General features: G+C 45.5%; 1 protein-coding gene across 1 annotated transcript; it reads right to left on the bottom strand.

Moving 5' to 3' along the window:
- Window positions 1-5,977: 5,977 nt before the first annotated feature.
- On the bottom strand, window positions 5,978-16,289 carry LOC308160773 (uncharacterized protein; the record flags this gene model as incomplete). Its single annotated transcript, XM_080534714.1, has 10 exons — window positions 5,978-6,343; window positions 6,431-6,580; window positions 6,693-7,286; window positions 7,393-7,500; window positions 7,565-7,846; window positions 8,984-9,169; window positions 14,476-14,835; window positions 14,923-15,072; window positions 15,185-15,763; window positions 15,870-16,289. 10 exons carry the CDS (start codon window positions 16,287-16,289, stop codon window positions 5,978-5,980), a joined length of 3,195 nt encoding a protein of 1,064 aa, XP_080390840.1.
- Window positions 16,290-16,886: the final 597 nt, after the last annotated feature.

Below are 16,886 nucleotides of genomic sequence, written 5' to 3'. Positions count from 1 at the left end.
TTTTCAATGAAGGACTACAATACGTTAAATGGAGTGGCCGACCAGAAACCACAAAGATCAAAATGTTCTGAGCCTTGACTGTCTTACACTAATGTTAGCTAGCCAGATTCTAGCTAGACACATTATTTAGACACATAGAAAGACAAACTAAAACACTAGAACAACAGTCACATGAACAACTACAGGACAGTCTTGTCAGATACGGTAGCTAATCAGTTTCGTGTTTGTAAATATGTCGTGTTGCCATCTGTCAGTGGGTATCATCATAACAAGGCAGTCATCACCCTGCAATTACTAAGGGTAGAGGGTAATAGAGGGTAATAGCGTGGCTAATGTTAACAAGCTAACGGTTGATAATGCTAACGTTTAGGACGTTATCACATCATTTCAGTCAGTCTAACTTGATAACTAAGTTGATAGTCTCTTTTTATCAGCACAGCACGTTTCATACACGTTTCAATAACACCGTAGCATCTCAGTAGAACTCACCGAGACGTTGCCTTCGGCAAATAGCAGCAGACGTGTAACTTCAGGGGCTACAGGTCTTTCAAGGTTCGGTGGATCTGGTTGGGGAAGATATTTCCTTTACTGAATATTTTAGAAAGCTATACTAGATTTACCGATAGTAACCACACACATATATTTTACTTACACGTGTTACTCCGCTCTCTGCCTCAACCTGCTTCCAGTGGCGGTAGATATTGATAGATATCGGCTGGCCAATAGAGGGCGCTAGGGCGTTTTGAGGGACTTTAAGAACGTAATTGAACGGGAGAGCCTTCTTTATGCTGCCATCTTGTCCGTGTCTCAACCGGAAGCCTATATGGAGCATGTTCATCTGTGACAGAGTTAGAAACATTTGAGGAGTCACCAAGAGCCAAGTCAGGCTCAGAAATGGAGGATACTCTTTCTGGGTCACTTAGATATAAATCATGTTCATTAACTTTTCTGAAAATTCCTTTTGTTGATGAGCGTGACCTTGTTTGTTGTATTCCTACATGTCTAATGCCTTTATTAGTACAGGGATCACTAACACCCTGTGCAAAACCTCCACTGGCTGTGTACTGATGGTGTCTGTTAGTATAATGTCAGAGTACATTTACATTTACAGTCCCACAGAGTACATTTACATTTGTCAAAAATGGTCGTCTCTTTTTTGATATTAGCTGTGTTGATATTACCCCCCTGCCCCCCTCTACCCTTTCTGTCAGCCCTGAAAATAGGGTAACCATTATGTCATCATCCGATATGGATGTGCTTAACCATTACTGAAAAAATTAAAATGTCTGCATTAGGTAAGAGAAGATAAGTTGACATTGTGTATTGTACACGTATTGTTATTTACAAAAAAAACTGTTCTTAAAGGCAGACTAACTGCTTTTTAAAAGTTAACAGTTTGAACCCTCTCCTCCCCTCCTACCTCTCCCACCAACCCCTCTCCTCCACCCACCCCTCTCCTCCACCCTCTCCTCCCACCCTCCCCTTCTCCCACCCCTCCCCTCCTCCCTCCCCTCCTCTCACCCTCCTCCCTCCCCTCCTCCCTCCCCTCCTCTCACCCTCCTCCCTCCAACCCCTCCCCCTCCTCCAGGACTCATGAGAGCCTTGCCTCCAACACCTCCAGCATCATGACGGGGAATAACAGACGTCAGAACTCTGCAATCCTGAGCCCCCGTCACATGATCCCCGGTCACCTGACCAGCGTCGGCCCGCCCTTCAACTTCCGCGCTAACCCACAACCCCCTGCTTCCGCGCAGAAGGACAAGCTGACCAAGCCCCCGACCCTGGCCTCCATCACTAGCGTCTGACAGACAGACAGACAGACAGACAGACAGACAGACAGACAGATAGGCAGACACAGGCAGAGAGACAAACAGATGGACAGAGAGAGACAGACAGACAGACAGACTGACAGAGAGACACGCATACAGACAGACAGAGACAGACAGACAGACTGACAGACAGAGTCAGGCAGACAGACAGACAGACAGACTGACAGGCAGACAGATAGGTAGCGAGACAGACACACAGGCAGACAGACACACAGACAGACACACACACACACACACACACACACACACACAGAGAGACAGACAGACAAACAGGCAGACTGACAGACAGACAGACAGACCTAGAGAGACAGACAGACACACAGACGCACAGACAGACAAACTGACCTCCATCGCAGGCGTCTGATGGATGTACGGAGGGACTGATCGAGGTGGAGGAGATGGGAGCAACCCTGAAGCCCCCCCTTTCCCTCCCTAGGGATGATGGGACTGTTCGTGACACTGGCATGACTTCCACTTACTGTTCTTACTGCTTCTAGAACACTCTACTGCAAAAACAACAACAACAACAACAACAACAACAACAAGAAAACTAAAATATCCTCTCTACCCTGCCCCCTCCAGGATGTACCTGGCTTGGGACTGAAATGATTGTTATTTTTTGCCTTTTCCAGAATTCCTGGATGTTGTAACTGGAGAGAGTTGTTGCCAGGAGACACAGACTGTTGGAGGAACACTCATGGTGCGTTCACGACGTGTGTCTGAATTACCACTTTGAAATGTCTCATTTGGAAACTCGTTGTACAAAGATGATACCCGAGTTTCTGACTCAGAGGGTGTCAGAATCCACCAATGGGAAGCCTCGGTTACCTTTCACTCTGAGGTTCCAAGTCTCCGAGGTGTCATGACCTTAGACACCTCGCCCCCCCCCGTCTGGGAGACTCTGGTGTCAACGCAGCGTTACCACGGCGACCAGAACTGGTCACCCTGTGACGACACACAACGTTACCACGACGACCAGAGACACAGCCTCCTGAGAAGCAGTGAACCAGGAAGAGCTCCAGAGGGTCTCTGATATGTGCAAAGTATTCTAGTTCCATCCTCCTATCCCTATAAGTTCTTTATTGTTGCGATCATGTATACTCAATTCTTTTAAATGTTTAAATGACCAAATACTTGGAGAAGAAAAAAACGTCATTAAAAAGAATAATGTTGAAATGAGAATTTATGACTGGCAAAAGTTTATTTATTTTGGGGGGTTGTATCTGTGTTTGAACCACCTGTGTTTTCACACACAATCATTTCATTGGATGAGAAATATCTTGCCCCACCCCTCCCATGGTGACACATTAAGTGTGATAGCTGTCAGCCTGTCATGTGTCTCAGACATACATACATACATACATACATACATACATACATACATACATACATACATACATACAGACAGACAGACACAATGAGGTGATACAATGTGGACAGACTAGTTCATACAGGGGAGAGCTGTATCAGTGAGGAGCAAGACAGAGAGCTGAGCACTGATGTGGGAGACAGATCATAACCGTAAGTTGGTGTTTTTAATAGTTTTTCACTGTTTAATATGATTTGAATAAACTTGCGTGCCTTTGTATCATCTCACAAAATGATGTAGCCCTAACATACTACAGTAGCCAACTGTATGTGACCAGCCTGTTAAGAAAGCCTCAACCTGATTTTGTCCAGCTGACTGTGATCTAGTAGGTTCAACTACATGAGGCCCTAGATAATAATAGATAATAATGACTGTGTCTAGACTAGTCAACAGTCTTTACAAAGGTCACTATTGACCAATCAGCAGAGCTATAAGACTGACAGAATACTGTTGAATACACTCCTCTATGAAGGGTCAATTAGTTGGTTTACTGTATGTCTTTTTTATGTAAAAATGGGCTTGTGTGATCAAAGTTAACTTTTAGGGTTATAGAGAGACATTGTAAATATCCCTTGTTAGCTTCAGGAGAGAGAGATACTGTATATACAGTATCAGCATACTTGCATGTCCCTTTCCTATGCTGTAGTTTCTCACTTCACAGTTTTTAACTTTGGTCTCCTTTAATGTGCTGCGTGTGTTCATTGTTCAGGTTTACAGCAAGAGGTCCTTTGAGGAGAGAGTGGAGGAGACCCCTGGCTCTAAAATGAGTCTCTCTGGGGAGAGAGAGGAGGGGACCACTGCCTCTAAAATTAGTCTCTCTGGGGATGTTGAAGCCATGGGGTAAGAGAAGAGTCTCTGGAGGGCATTTACCATGAAGATGATGATATTGATGATGATGATTATAGATACTTCATTCATAACCAGATTAATGTTAGACATAGGAATGTAGATGTACTGTAGTTCAATGCACACTGTATTTACTGTGTAAACTAGTCTCAGGGAGATCACACTGAACACCAAAGGCTCAAAGATGATAGATCAACATGTCATGATGCATTGTTACACAGATCAAGCTTCATACACTCAAACTCAAAGGTTTTGATGTTCCACTAAGATCAAGCCTACACACATGCAGTTGGACAGTGGTGTGTTTTCCCTGAGTTGTTGGATGTACAGATGTCCCCTCTCCCTTGTGTGCAGTGTGCAGGGTGTAGTGTGTAGTGTGCATGGTGTACTGTAGTGTAGTGTGTAGTGGCAGTGTAGCTCTCGTGATGAGTAGCCCTGCCAGTCCAAATGGATGTCCTAATGGTAGAATCTTAGGTCATCCAGGGGAGAGATCCCCAGTTTGAGCCCTGCTGGTTACATCAATCCCACTCTGACCACCAGAGGACAGCAGTGTATGCTCATAAGAGTTCGTCATTGGGCCATGATGCTGTACTTATCTTATTGAAGTTCTTGCAGTCCAAAGAGAACAAGACTGTGATGACAGAGGCAGGAAACTAAGGGAGTCTTGAGGAGAGAAATACCCACTGTGTTGTAATCACACATGACCATGACCCATCTTCCACTAATAGCATAAAGAAGTAAATATGTTTCCATTGTCAGTTTTGCTTTGAAGCACTTTTGAGTGTGTTTATTTTCATGTTTCACCTGAACTTTTTGAAATTGTCCTCCTGCTTCCTCCTGCTGTGAGAATAGCGCTCCATCACTTTGTCAATGATGTTGTCCCTTTTTCACACAAAACACACACGCACACACATGCATACGCGCGCACACACACACACACACACACACACACACACACACACGCACGCACGCACGCACGCGCACACACACACACACAGTAACACAGCTGTTATGAAACACACAAAATACATATCAATAATTTATACAGATGAGGTAGTTAGGTTTGGTTTGAGTTCAGAAACTCTGACCCTGGACCTTTTTAGATGCTTGTTTTGTTTTCATACAAATTGGATTTGACGTACTATGGGCATAAAGCAATAATGCTCAAAGGACATGATTGAAATGGTAAGATGTCAGGAAAGAAAGGCCTCTAGTCGCTGCCAGATAATGAAGTTGACCACACCAAGTCAATTCTGTGATGTAGGTGCAATAGCGACCACTGGCAGATTAGCCAGATCAGTCCAGTAATCTGCAACAGGGTTGACAATCATTTCAACATCTAACAATATATAAACAAATAAACAGGATAGTTACTGTCCTCCAAGATGGAGTCCCATTGACAATATCATTATCCGCACTCATAGTTCAGCAGCACATAACTGTACAGATGACATATTGCATTCAATACCCACTAGGGGGCAACAAAGTAACTTTTTAAATATAACCTTGATGCCTGATCTGTCTTGAATGTGGGGTTGAAATGGATAGCTAATCTACATGATTGTTGTGTAGCCCAATATGTGTATGCATCTTTCAAGGCAAACGATAACATTCGTCTTTTGTTTGGAGGGTATTTACATGTAGACGTCAGATATACACGTATTGATGGACATTAATGGGCATGGGCTTGCCCAGCAAAGTTAAGACATGATTACAAACTAGCATTCAATTAAAGCCTCCCTTATACGTTCATTGTAGAAAAATTATTGTACCACCCGGCCTGATAGAAGCAATAAGAAAGACAGAAATGTTATGTGATTTCCATGGGCACTTGAAGGATTTATTTGGATGGTTTCTGTCTCTGCCCAGATGGACTGCAGTGGGCAGGACCGGGTCATGTAGGGATGGGGGGTAATGGTGGGTAGATATGGTGTCAGACAGTAAGGATGCTATTGGAGGTGGACAGTTTGAGCTCCTCCCGGGGGTTCTGCAGGGTATCTCGCGGGGCAGCATACTCGAGCACATTGGGTAGTCCGTGCACCACACAGCAGCTAACGCCACTGCGGAGGATGCCCATGTCATGGGCGTCATGCCACTCATCTGTCTTCTCATCGTAGCACTCCACATTGCAGGTATCTGTGCCAGTGAAGCCGCCCACCACAAACAGAAGATCATCCACCACCTCGATGCCAAAGTTGCTCCGTGGGTTCAACATGGTGGGAACTGCGCGCCAGGTGTTGGTCTGGGGATTGTAGCACTCTGCGTGTCGCAGACGGTTGGCTCCATCAAAGCCGCCCACCTAAGAGAGGATAGGAGAAATGTGGGTCAATAACAGAATATCAGAACTTGAGCATAGATTTATTGTGTATTTTTATGTAGGTCTCACCGCATAGACCTGCTCCCCAAAGGCGATGACCCCCAACCCACAACGTCGTCTTCTCATGGGGGCGATCAGAGTCCATTGGTTGGTCTCAGGGTTGAAGCACTCTGCTGTACACAGCCACTCATTCCGATTCATACCACCACATATGTATACCTAGAGTTAAGGCAACTTGTAAATTCATCCATCCTGGCTTTTTAATAGATTCATTGTACAATAGTTATCAGGTTGTGTTCCAGGTACAGTTAGTCTTACCTATTCCACTTACCTTTCCAAAAAGTGTGGTGGCACTGGCATCACTTCTCTGCTCATGCATGGGTGAGATGAGTGTCCACTGGTTGGTCTCAGGCTCATAGCGCTCAGCAGTGTTGAGTCGCACATAGCCATCAAAGCCGCCCATGGCGTAGATGCAGCCACCCAGCACAGCCACACTGACCCAGCAGCGCCGTGAGTGCATGGGTGCCACTTGGTGCCAAGTGTGTGTGACTGGGTTGAACTTGCGCACACTACTGAAGTAGTCAACGTCGTAAAAGCCTCCCACGCAGTACACAAAACCATTGAGGTAGGCAGCACCGTGAAAGGCCCGTGCGCTCTCCTCCTCTCGAGTCACATTGACCCATCGGTCAGCCCGTGCATCATACGCCTCAATGCCATTGGCGAGGCTGCCACCACACCAACCACCGATGGCCAGTAAGATGGCATAGGGCAGGCGAGGGCGGGTCAGAGGGTTGCTGCTGTCAGAGCTGAACATGGCCTTCAGTGCGTTGATGATGATGGGCTTGCAGTCATCATTGGCTCTCACCAGTGGATTATTCTTCACATTGTTCATGAAGTAGTCTGCTGTCATCAAGGCCATGCGTACCTAAGCAAACAGACACAGACAGATATGGACACAGAATGCAGTCGGCAGCCTTTATGAAATGCATCAAACATTTACGTGTTACGTGTGTTGTCCAACTCTCAGTCACCTTAGGCAACAGCACCGAGATCTGGGCTTCGCGGTCTTGAGGAGAATGGCCAATCCAGCACAGGATGGCCTCAAACACTACATCTTCCTGCTTCACATTCAGGTCGTCCTTCTCAATGAGAGTCACGAAACTGCCACAGCGAGAGTTCTAGGAACTCCTCGGAGCTACGCACCATCTCCTTAAAGTGATGCAGGATGAAGAGAGAGGACCTGCGCCTCAGCTCATAGCAGGAGTAGAAGTCTGCAAACGTACAGATGCCAATGCAGTTCTCCGGGCACAGCTGGGCCTCTAGGTAGTCAGAGCAGGCTTGCACAATGCCCATGACAGAGAACTGATCTGCAGCCACCAGAAGCTGCTCCACATTCTCGTCAGTGACAGGCACAGAGCGTGTGTAGGCATACTCAATAATGAGACGCATCATGTCCGGTGACACACCAGGAATATTGTACACCCGCTTTTTGTTCCAGACAATTGTGAAGAGAGCTCTGTGGGTCAGGGTTTAGAGAGGAGGGATATGATGGTCAGGAATCATCCATACTGTACCTGATTTTCTCAATACTCTTTTCAATACAGCACAGCTATATAATAAACACCCTCTGCAAGTATATGACAATATAAAGAGGGGTACACAAATATTATGAATCAATAGTTGCATGCTATCTTTTATAGAATGTATCATTGCTGCCACAAAGAACAATGTGTAAGCTCTTGTAGGATCTGGCTATTTTCTTCTGATTATCCTTTGGATCCATGCCAAGTGAATCCCTGCCATCCATCATGGCCACATCCCCACAAAGTTAAGACACTCACCGGAAATAAGGACTGCAGCCGCAAAGGATATTCTTGTGTGCGTTGAAGTCGATGCCATTGACTTTAATCACCACGTCACAGAATTTTCCTTCCATCCTCTATCAAATGATGGTAAGTGTAGTGTCCTTGTTTTTCAATGAAAGACTACAATACGTTAAATGGAGTGGCCGACCAGAAACCACAAAGATCAAAATGTTCTGAGCCTTGACTGTCTTACACTAATGTTAGCTAGCCAGATTCTAGCTAGACACATTATTTAGACACATAGAAAGACAAACTAAAACACTAGAACAACAGTCACATGAACAACTACAGGACAGTCTTGTCAGATACGGTAGCTAATCAGTTTCGTGTTTGTAAATATGTCGTGTTGCCATCTGTCAGTGGGTATCATCATAACAAGGCAGTCATCACCCTGCAATTACTAAGGGTAGAGGGTAATAGCGGGTAATAGCGCGGCTAATGTTAACAAGCTAACGGTTGATAATGCTAACGTTTAGGACGTTATCACATCATTTCAGTCAGTCTAACTTGATAACTAAGTTGATAGTCTCTTTTTATCAGCACAGCACGTTTCATACACGTTTCAATAACACTTAGCATCTCAGTAGAACTCACCGAGACTTTGCCTTCGGCAAATAGCAGCAGACTTGTAACTTCAGGGGCTACAGGTCTTTCAAGGTTCGGTGGATCTGGTTGGGGAAGATATTTCCTTTACTGAATATTTTAGAAAGCTATAATAGATTTACCGATAGTAACCACACACATATATTTTACTTACACGTGTTACTCCGTTCTCTGCCTCAACCTGCTTCCAGTGGCGGTAGATATTGATAGATATCGGCTGGCCAATAGAGGGCGCTAGGGCGTTTTGAGGGACTTTAAGAACGTAATTGAACGGGAGAGCCTTCTTTATGCTGCCATCTTGTCCGTGTCTCAACCGGAAGCCTATATGGAGCATGTTCATCTGTGACAGAGTTAGAAACATTTGAGGAGTCACCAAGAGCCAAGTCAGGCTCAGAAATGGAGGATACTCTTTCTGGGTCACTTAGATATAAATCATGTTCATTAACTTTTCTGAAAATTCCTTTTGTTGATGAGCGTGACCTTGTTTGTTGTATTCCTACATGTCTAATGCCTTTATTAGTACAGGGATCACTAACACCCTGTGCAAAACCTCCACTGGATGTGTACTGATGGTGTCTGTTAGTATAATGTCAGAGTACATTTACATTTACAGTCCCACAGAGTACATTTACATTTGTCAAAAATGGTCGTCTCTTTTTTGATATTAGCTGTGTTGATATTACCCCCCTGCCCCCCTCTACCCTTTCTGTCAGCCCTGAAAATATGGTAACCATTATGTCATCATCCGATATGGATGTGCTTAACCATTACTGAAAAAATTAAAATGTCTGCATTAGGTAAGAGAAGATAAGTTGACATTGTGTATTGTACACGTATTGTTATTTACAAAAAAACCTGTTCTTAAAGGCAGACTAACTGCTTTTTAAAAGTTAACAGTTTGAACCCTCTCCTCCCCTCCTACCTCTCCCACCAACCCCTCTCCTCCACCCACCCCTCTCCTCCACCCTCTCCTCCCACCCTCCCCTTCTCCCACCCCTCCCCTCCTCCCTCCCCTCCTCTCACCCTCCTCCCTCCCACCCCTCCCCTCCTCCCTCCCCTCCTCTCACCCTCCTCCCTCCAACCCCTCCCCCTCCTCCAGGACTCGTGAGAGCCTTGCCTCCAACACCTCCAGCATCATGACGGAGAATAACAGACGTCAGAACTCTGCAGTCCTGAGCCCCCGTCACATGATCCCCGGTCACCTGACCAGCGTCGGCCCGCCCTTCAACTTCCGCGCTATCCCACAACCCCCTGCTTCCGCGCAGAAGGACAAGCTGACCAAGCCCCCGACCCTGGCCTCCATCACTAGCGTCTGACAGACAGACAGACAGACAGACAGACAGATAGGCAGACACAGGCAGAGAGACAAACAGACGGACAGAGAGAGACAGACAGACAGACAGACAGACAGACAGACTGACAGAGAGACACGCATACAGACAGACAGAGAGAGACAGACAGACAGACTGACAGACAGAGTCAGGCAGACAGACAGACAGACAGACAGACTGACAGGCAGACATATAGGTAGCGAGACAGACACACAGGCAGACAGACAGACAGACACACACACACACACACACACACACACACACAGAGAGACAGACAGACAGACAAACAGGCAGACTGACAGACAGACAGACCTAGAGAGACAGACAGACAGACACACAGACGCACAGACAGACAAACTGACCTCCATCGCAGGCGTCTGATGGATGTACGGAGGGACTGATAGAGGTGGAGGAGATGGGAGCAACCCTGAAGCCCCCCCCCCCCCCCCTTTCCCTCCCTAGGGATGATGGGACTGTTCGTGACACTGGCATGACTTCCACTTACTGTTCTTACTGCTTCTAGAACACTCTACTGCAAAAACAACAACAACAACAACAACAACAACAACAACAAGAAAACTAAAATATCCTCTCTACCCTGCCCCCTCCAGGATGTACCTGGCTTGGGACTGAAATGATTGTTATTTTTTGCCTTTTCCAGAATTCCTGGATGTTGTAACTGGAGAGAGTTGTTGCCAGGAGACACAGACTGTTGGAGGAACACTCACGGTGCGTTCACGACGTGTGTCTGAATTACCACTTTGAAATGTCTCATTTGGAAAGTCGTTGTACAAAGATGATACCCGAGTTTCTGACTCAGAGGGTGTCAGAATCCACCAATGGGGAGCCTCGGTTACCTTTCACTCTGAGGTTCCAAGTCTCCGAGGTGTCATGACCTTAGACACCTCGCCCCCCCCCCCCCCCCCCCCCGTCTGGGAGACTCTGGTGTCAACGCAGCGTTACCACGGCGACCAGAACTGGTCACCCTGTGACGACACACAACGTTACCACGACGACCAGAGACACAGCCTCCTGAGAAGCAGTGAACCAGGAAGAGCTCCAGAGGGTCTGATATGTGCAAAGTATTCTAGTTCCATCCTCCTATCCCTATAAGTTCTTTATTGTTGCGATCATGTATACTCAATTCTTTTAAATGTTTAAATGACCAAATACTTGGAGAAGAAAAAAACGTCATTAAAAAGAATAATGTTGAAATGAGAATTTATAACTGGCAAAAGTTTATTTATTTTTGGGGGTTGTATCTGTGTTTGAACCACCTGTGTTTTCACACACAATCATTTCATTGGATGAGAAATATCTTGCCCCAGCCCTCCCATGGTGACACATTAAGTGTGATAGCTGTCAGCCTGTCATGTGTCTCAGACATACATACATACATACATACAGACAGACAGACAGACACAATGAGGTGATACAATGTGGACAGACTAGTTCATACAGGGGAGAGCTGTATCAGTGAGGAGCAAGACAGAGAGCTGAGCACTGATGTGGGAGACAGATCATAACCGTAAGTTGGTGTTTTTCATAGTTTTTCACTGTTTAATATGATTTGAATAAACTTGCATGCCTTTGTATCATCTCACAAAATGATGTAGCCCTAACATACTACAGTAGCCAACTGTATGTGACCAGCCTGTTAAGAAAGCCTCAACCTGATTTTGTCCAGCTGACTGTGATCTAGTAGGTTCAACTACATGAGGCCCTAGATAATAATAGATAATAATGACTGTGTCTAGACTAGTCAACAGTCTTTACAAAGGTCACTATTGACCAATCAGCAGAGCTATAAGACTGACAGAAGACTGTTGAATACACTCCTCTATGAAGGGTCAATTAGTTGGTTTACTGTATGTCTTTTTTATGTAAAAATGGGCTTGTGTGATCAAAGTTAACTTTTAGGGTTATAGAGAGACATTGTAAATATCCCTTGTTAGCTTCAGGAGAGAGAGATACTGTATATACAGTATCAGCATACTTTCATGTCCCTTTCCTATGCTGTAGTTTCTCACTTCACAGTTTTTAACTTTGGTCTCCTTTAATGTGCTGCGTGTGTTCATTGTTCAGGTTTACAGCAAGAGGTCCTTTAAGGAGAGAGTGGAGGAGACCCCTGGCTCTAAAATGAGTCTCTCTGGGGAGAGAGAGGAGGGGACCACTGCCTCTAAAATTAGTCTCTCTGGGGATGTTGAAGCCATGGGGTAAGAGAAGAGTCTCTGGAGGGCATTTACCATGAAGATGATGATATTGATGATGATGATTATAGATACTTCATTCATAACCAGATTAATGTTAGACATAGGAATGTATATGTACTGTAGTTCAATGCACACTGTATTTACTGTGTAAACTAGTCTCAGGGAGATCACACTGAACACCAAAGGCTCAAAGATGATAGATCAACATGTCATGATGCATTGTTACACAGATCAAGCTTCATACACTCAAACTCAAAGGTTTTGATGTTCCACTAAGATCAAGCCTACACACATGCAGTTGGACAGTGGTGTGTTTTCCCTGAGTTGTTGGATGTACAGATGTCCCCTCTCCCTTGTGTGCAGTGTGCAGGGTGTAGTGTGTAGTGTGCATGGTGTAGTGTGTAGTGGCAGTGTAGCTCTCGTGATGAGTAGCCCTGCCAGTCCAAATGGATGTCCTAATGGTAGAATCTTAGGTCATCCAGGGGAGAGATCCCCAGTTTGAGCCCTGCTGGTTACATCAATCCCACTCTGACCACCAGAGGGCAGCAGTGTATGCTCATAAGAGTTTGTCACATTGGGTATTTGAGCCATGATGCTGTACTTATCTTATTGAAGTTCTTGCAGTCCAAAGAGAACAAGACTGTGATGACAGAGGCAGGACACTAAGGGAGTCTTGAGGAGAGAAATACCCACTGTGTTGTAATCACACATGACCATGACCCATCTTCCACTAATAGCATAAAGAAGTAAATATGTTTCCATTGTCAGTTTTGCTTTGAAGCACACTTCCACTTCAACATGGTTTTGTTTCCCATTCTTTTAGAGGTAAAACGGATATGACCCCTTGAACTTTAATCATGTGTGGTATTTGACATTTTAGATTTAGGGTCTGCTTTTGAGTGTTTATTTTCATGTTTCACCTGAACTTTTTTGAAATTGTCCTCCTGCTTCCTCCTGCTGTGAGAATAGCGCTCCATCACTTTGTCAATGATGTTGTCCCTTTTTCACACAAAACACACACGCACACACATGCATACGCGCGCACACACACACACACACACACACACACACACACACACACACACTCACACACACACACGCACGCACACACACACACACACACACGCACGCACGCACGCACGCACGCACACACACACACAGTAACACAGCTGTTATGAAACACACAAAATACATATCAATAATTTATACAGATGAGGTAGTTAGGTTTGGTTTGAGTTCAGAAACTCTGACCCTGGACCTTTTTAGATGCTTGTTTTGTTTTCATACAAATTGGATTTGACGTACTATGGGCATAAAGCAATAATGCTCAAAGGACATGATTGAAATGGTAAGATGTCAGGAAAGAAAGGCCTCTAGTCGCTGCCAGATAATGAAGTTGACCACACCAAGTCAATTCTGTGATGTAGGTGCAATAGCGACCACTGGCAGATTAGCCAGATCAGTCCAGTAATCTGCAACAGGGTTGACAATCATTTCAACATCTAACAATATATAAACAAATAAACAGGATAGTTACTGTCCTCCAAGATGGAGTCCCATTGACAATATCATTATCCGCACTCATAGTTCAGCAGCACATAACTGTACAGATGACATATTGCATTCAATACCCACTAGGGGGCAACAAAGTAACTTTTTAAATATAACCTTGATGCCTGATCTGTCTTGAATGTGGGGTTGAAATGGATAGCTAATCTACATGATTGTTGTGTAGCCCAATATGTGTATGCATCTTTCAAGGCAAACGATAACATTCGTCTTTTGTTTGGAGGGTATTTACATGTAGACGTCAGATATACACGTATTGATGGACATTAATGGGCATGGGCTTGCCCAGCAAAGTTAAGACATGATTGCAAACTAGCATTCAATTAAAGCCTCCCTTATACGTTCATTGTAGAAAAATTATTGTACCACCCGGCCTGATAGAAGCAATAAGAAAGACAGAAATGTTATGTGATTTCCATGGGCACTTGAAGGATTTATTTGGATGGTTTCTGTCTCTGCCCAGATGGACTGCAGTGGGCAGGACCGGGTCATGTAGGGATGGGGGGTAATGGTGGGTAGATATGGTGTCAGACAGTAAGGATGCTATTGGAGGTGGACAGTTTGAGCTCCTCCCGGGGGTTCTGCAGGGTATCTCGCGGGGCAGCATACTCGAGCACATTGGGTAGTCCGTGCACCACACAGCAGCTAACGCCACTGCGGAAGATGCCCATGTCATGGGCGTCATGCCACTCATCTGTCTTCTCATCGTAGCACTCCACATTGCAGGTACCTGTGCCAGTGAAGCCGCCCACCACAAACAGAAGATCATCCACCACCTCGATGCCAAAGTTGCTCCGTGGGTTCAACATGGTGGGAACTGCGCGCCAGGTGTTGGTCTGGGGATTGTAGCACTCTGCGTGTCGCAGACAGTTGGCTCCATCAAAGCCGCCCACCTAAGAGAGGATAGGAGAAATGTGGGTCAATAACAGAATATCAGAACTTGAGCATAGATTTATTGTGTATTTTTATGTAGGTCTCACCGCATAGACCTGCTCCCCATAGGCGATGACCCCCAACCCAATGCGGCGGCTTCTCATGGGGGCGATCAGAGTCCATTGGTTGGTCTCAGGGTTGAAGCACTCTGCTGTACACAGCCGCTCATTCCGATTGTTACCACCACATATGTATACCTAGAGTTAAGGCAACTTGTAAATTCATCCATCCTGGCTTTTTAATAGATTAATTGTACAATAGTTATTAAGTTGTGTTCCAGGTACAGTTAGTCTTACCTATTCCACTTACCTTTCCAAAAAGTGTGGTGGCACTGGCATCACTTCTCTGCTCATGCATGGGTGAGATGAGTGTCCACTGGTTGGTCTCAGGCTCATAGCGCTCAGCAGTGTTGAGTCGCACATAGCCATCAAAGCCGCCCATGGCGTAGATGCAGCCACCTAGCACAGCCACACTGACGTAGCAGCGCCGTGAGTGCATGGGTGCCACTTGGTGCCAAGTGTGTGTGACTGGGTTGAACTTGCGCACACTACTGAAGTCGTCAAAGCCTCCCACGCAGTACACAAAACCATTGAGGTAGGCAGCACCGTGGTAGGCCCGTGCGCTCTCCTCAGTCACATTGACCCATCGGTCAGCCCGTGCATCATACGCCTCAATGCCATTGGTGGGGCTGCCACCACACCAACCACCGATGGCCAGTAAGATGGCATAGGGCAGGCGAGGGCGGGTCAGAGGGTTGCTGCTGTCAGAGCTGAACATGGCCTTCAGTGCGTTGATGATGATGGGCTTGCAGTCATCATTGGCTCTCACCAGTGGATTATTCTTCACATTGTTCATGAAGTAGTCTGCTGTCATCAAGGCCATGCGTACCTAAGCAAACAGACACAGACAGATATGGACACAGAATGCAGTCGGCAGCCTTTATGAAATGCATCAAACATTTACGTGTTACGTGTGTTGTCCAACTCTCAGTCACCTTAGGCAACAGCACCGAGATCTGGGCTTCGCGGTCTTGAGGAGAATGGCCAATCCAGCACAGGATGGCCTCAAACACTACATCTTCCTGCTTCACATTCAGGTCGTCCTTCTCAATGATGTCACGAAACTGCCACAGCGAGAGTTCTAGGAACTCCTCGGAGCTACGCACCATCTCCTTAAAGTGATGCAGGATGAAGAGAGAGGACCTGCGCCTCAGCTCATAGCAGGAGTAGAAGTCTGCAAACGTACAGATGCCAATGCAGTTCTCCGGGCACAGCTGGGCCTCTAGGTAGTCAGAGCAGGCTTGCACAATGCCCATGACAGAGAACTGATCTGCAGCCACCAGAAGCTGCTCCACATTCTCGTCAGTGACAGGCACAGAGCGTGTGTAGGCATACTCAATAATGAGACGCATCATGTCCGGTGACACACCAGGAATATTGTACACCCGCTTTTCTAGGTTGTTCCAGACAATTGTGAAGAGAGCTCTGTGGGTCAGGGTTTAGAGAGGAGGGATATGATGGTCAGGAATCATCCATATACTGTACCAGATTTTCTCAATACTCTTTTCAACAGGGCTGCCACAAACGATTATTTTCATAGTCGACTAGTCACCGATTATTTTAACGATTAGTCGACTAATCGGATCATAAATTACAGCTTATCGCACAATTACTCAATCGCTCTTATTTAGCTATCATCTTCTAAATCAGCTTCTAAATTTAGCTTGAAGTTGTTAGTTGTTGTTGTAGGCATGTGCTAACTAAAAATAAAGACAATTAAAATGATTGTTCACTCAAAAATAGATATTTTAATGAACTTTGCAGATTTATTTCTGGCATCACTTGCATGTAATGTAATGTAAAGAGTAGTAGAGGGTGCAAACTGCTGAGTAAAATGAGGTAGGCTAGGCACTAGGCAACCAAAAGAATACAAAAACAAAAATAAATACTTGTACAGAGTACAAAAGTTTTGCTTTGCTTCACTCATCTCATAGTAGAACGCGCCTTCTTAG

The sequence above is a fragment of the Nansenia antarctica genome, assembly GCF_963989245.1.
Source record: "Nansenia antarctica genome assembly, chromosome: 6".
Taxonomy (NCBI): Eukaryota; Metazoa; Chordata; class Actinopteri; order Argentiniformes; family Microstomatidae; genus Nansenia; species Nansenia antarctica.
Note: the sequence above shows the minus strand (reverse complement) of the source record. Positions and strands in the feature narration are given on the sequence as shown.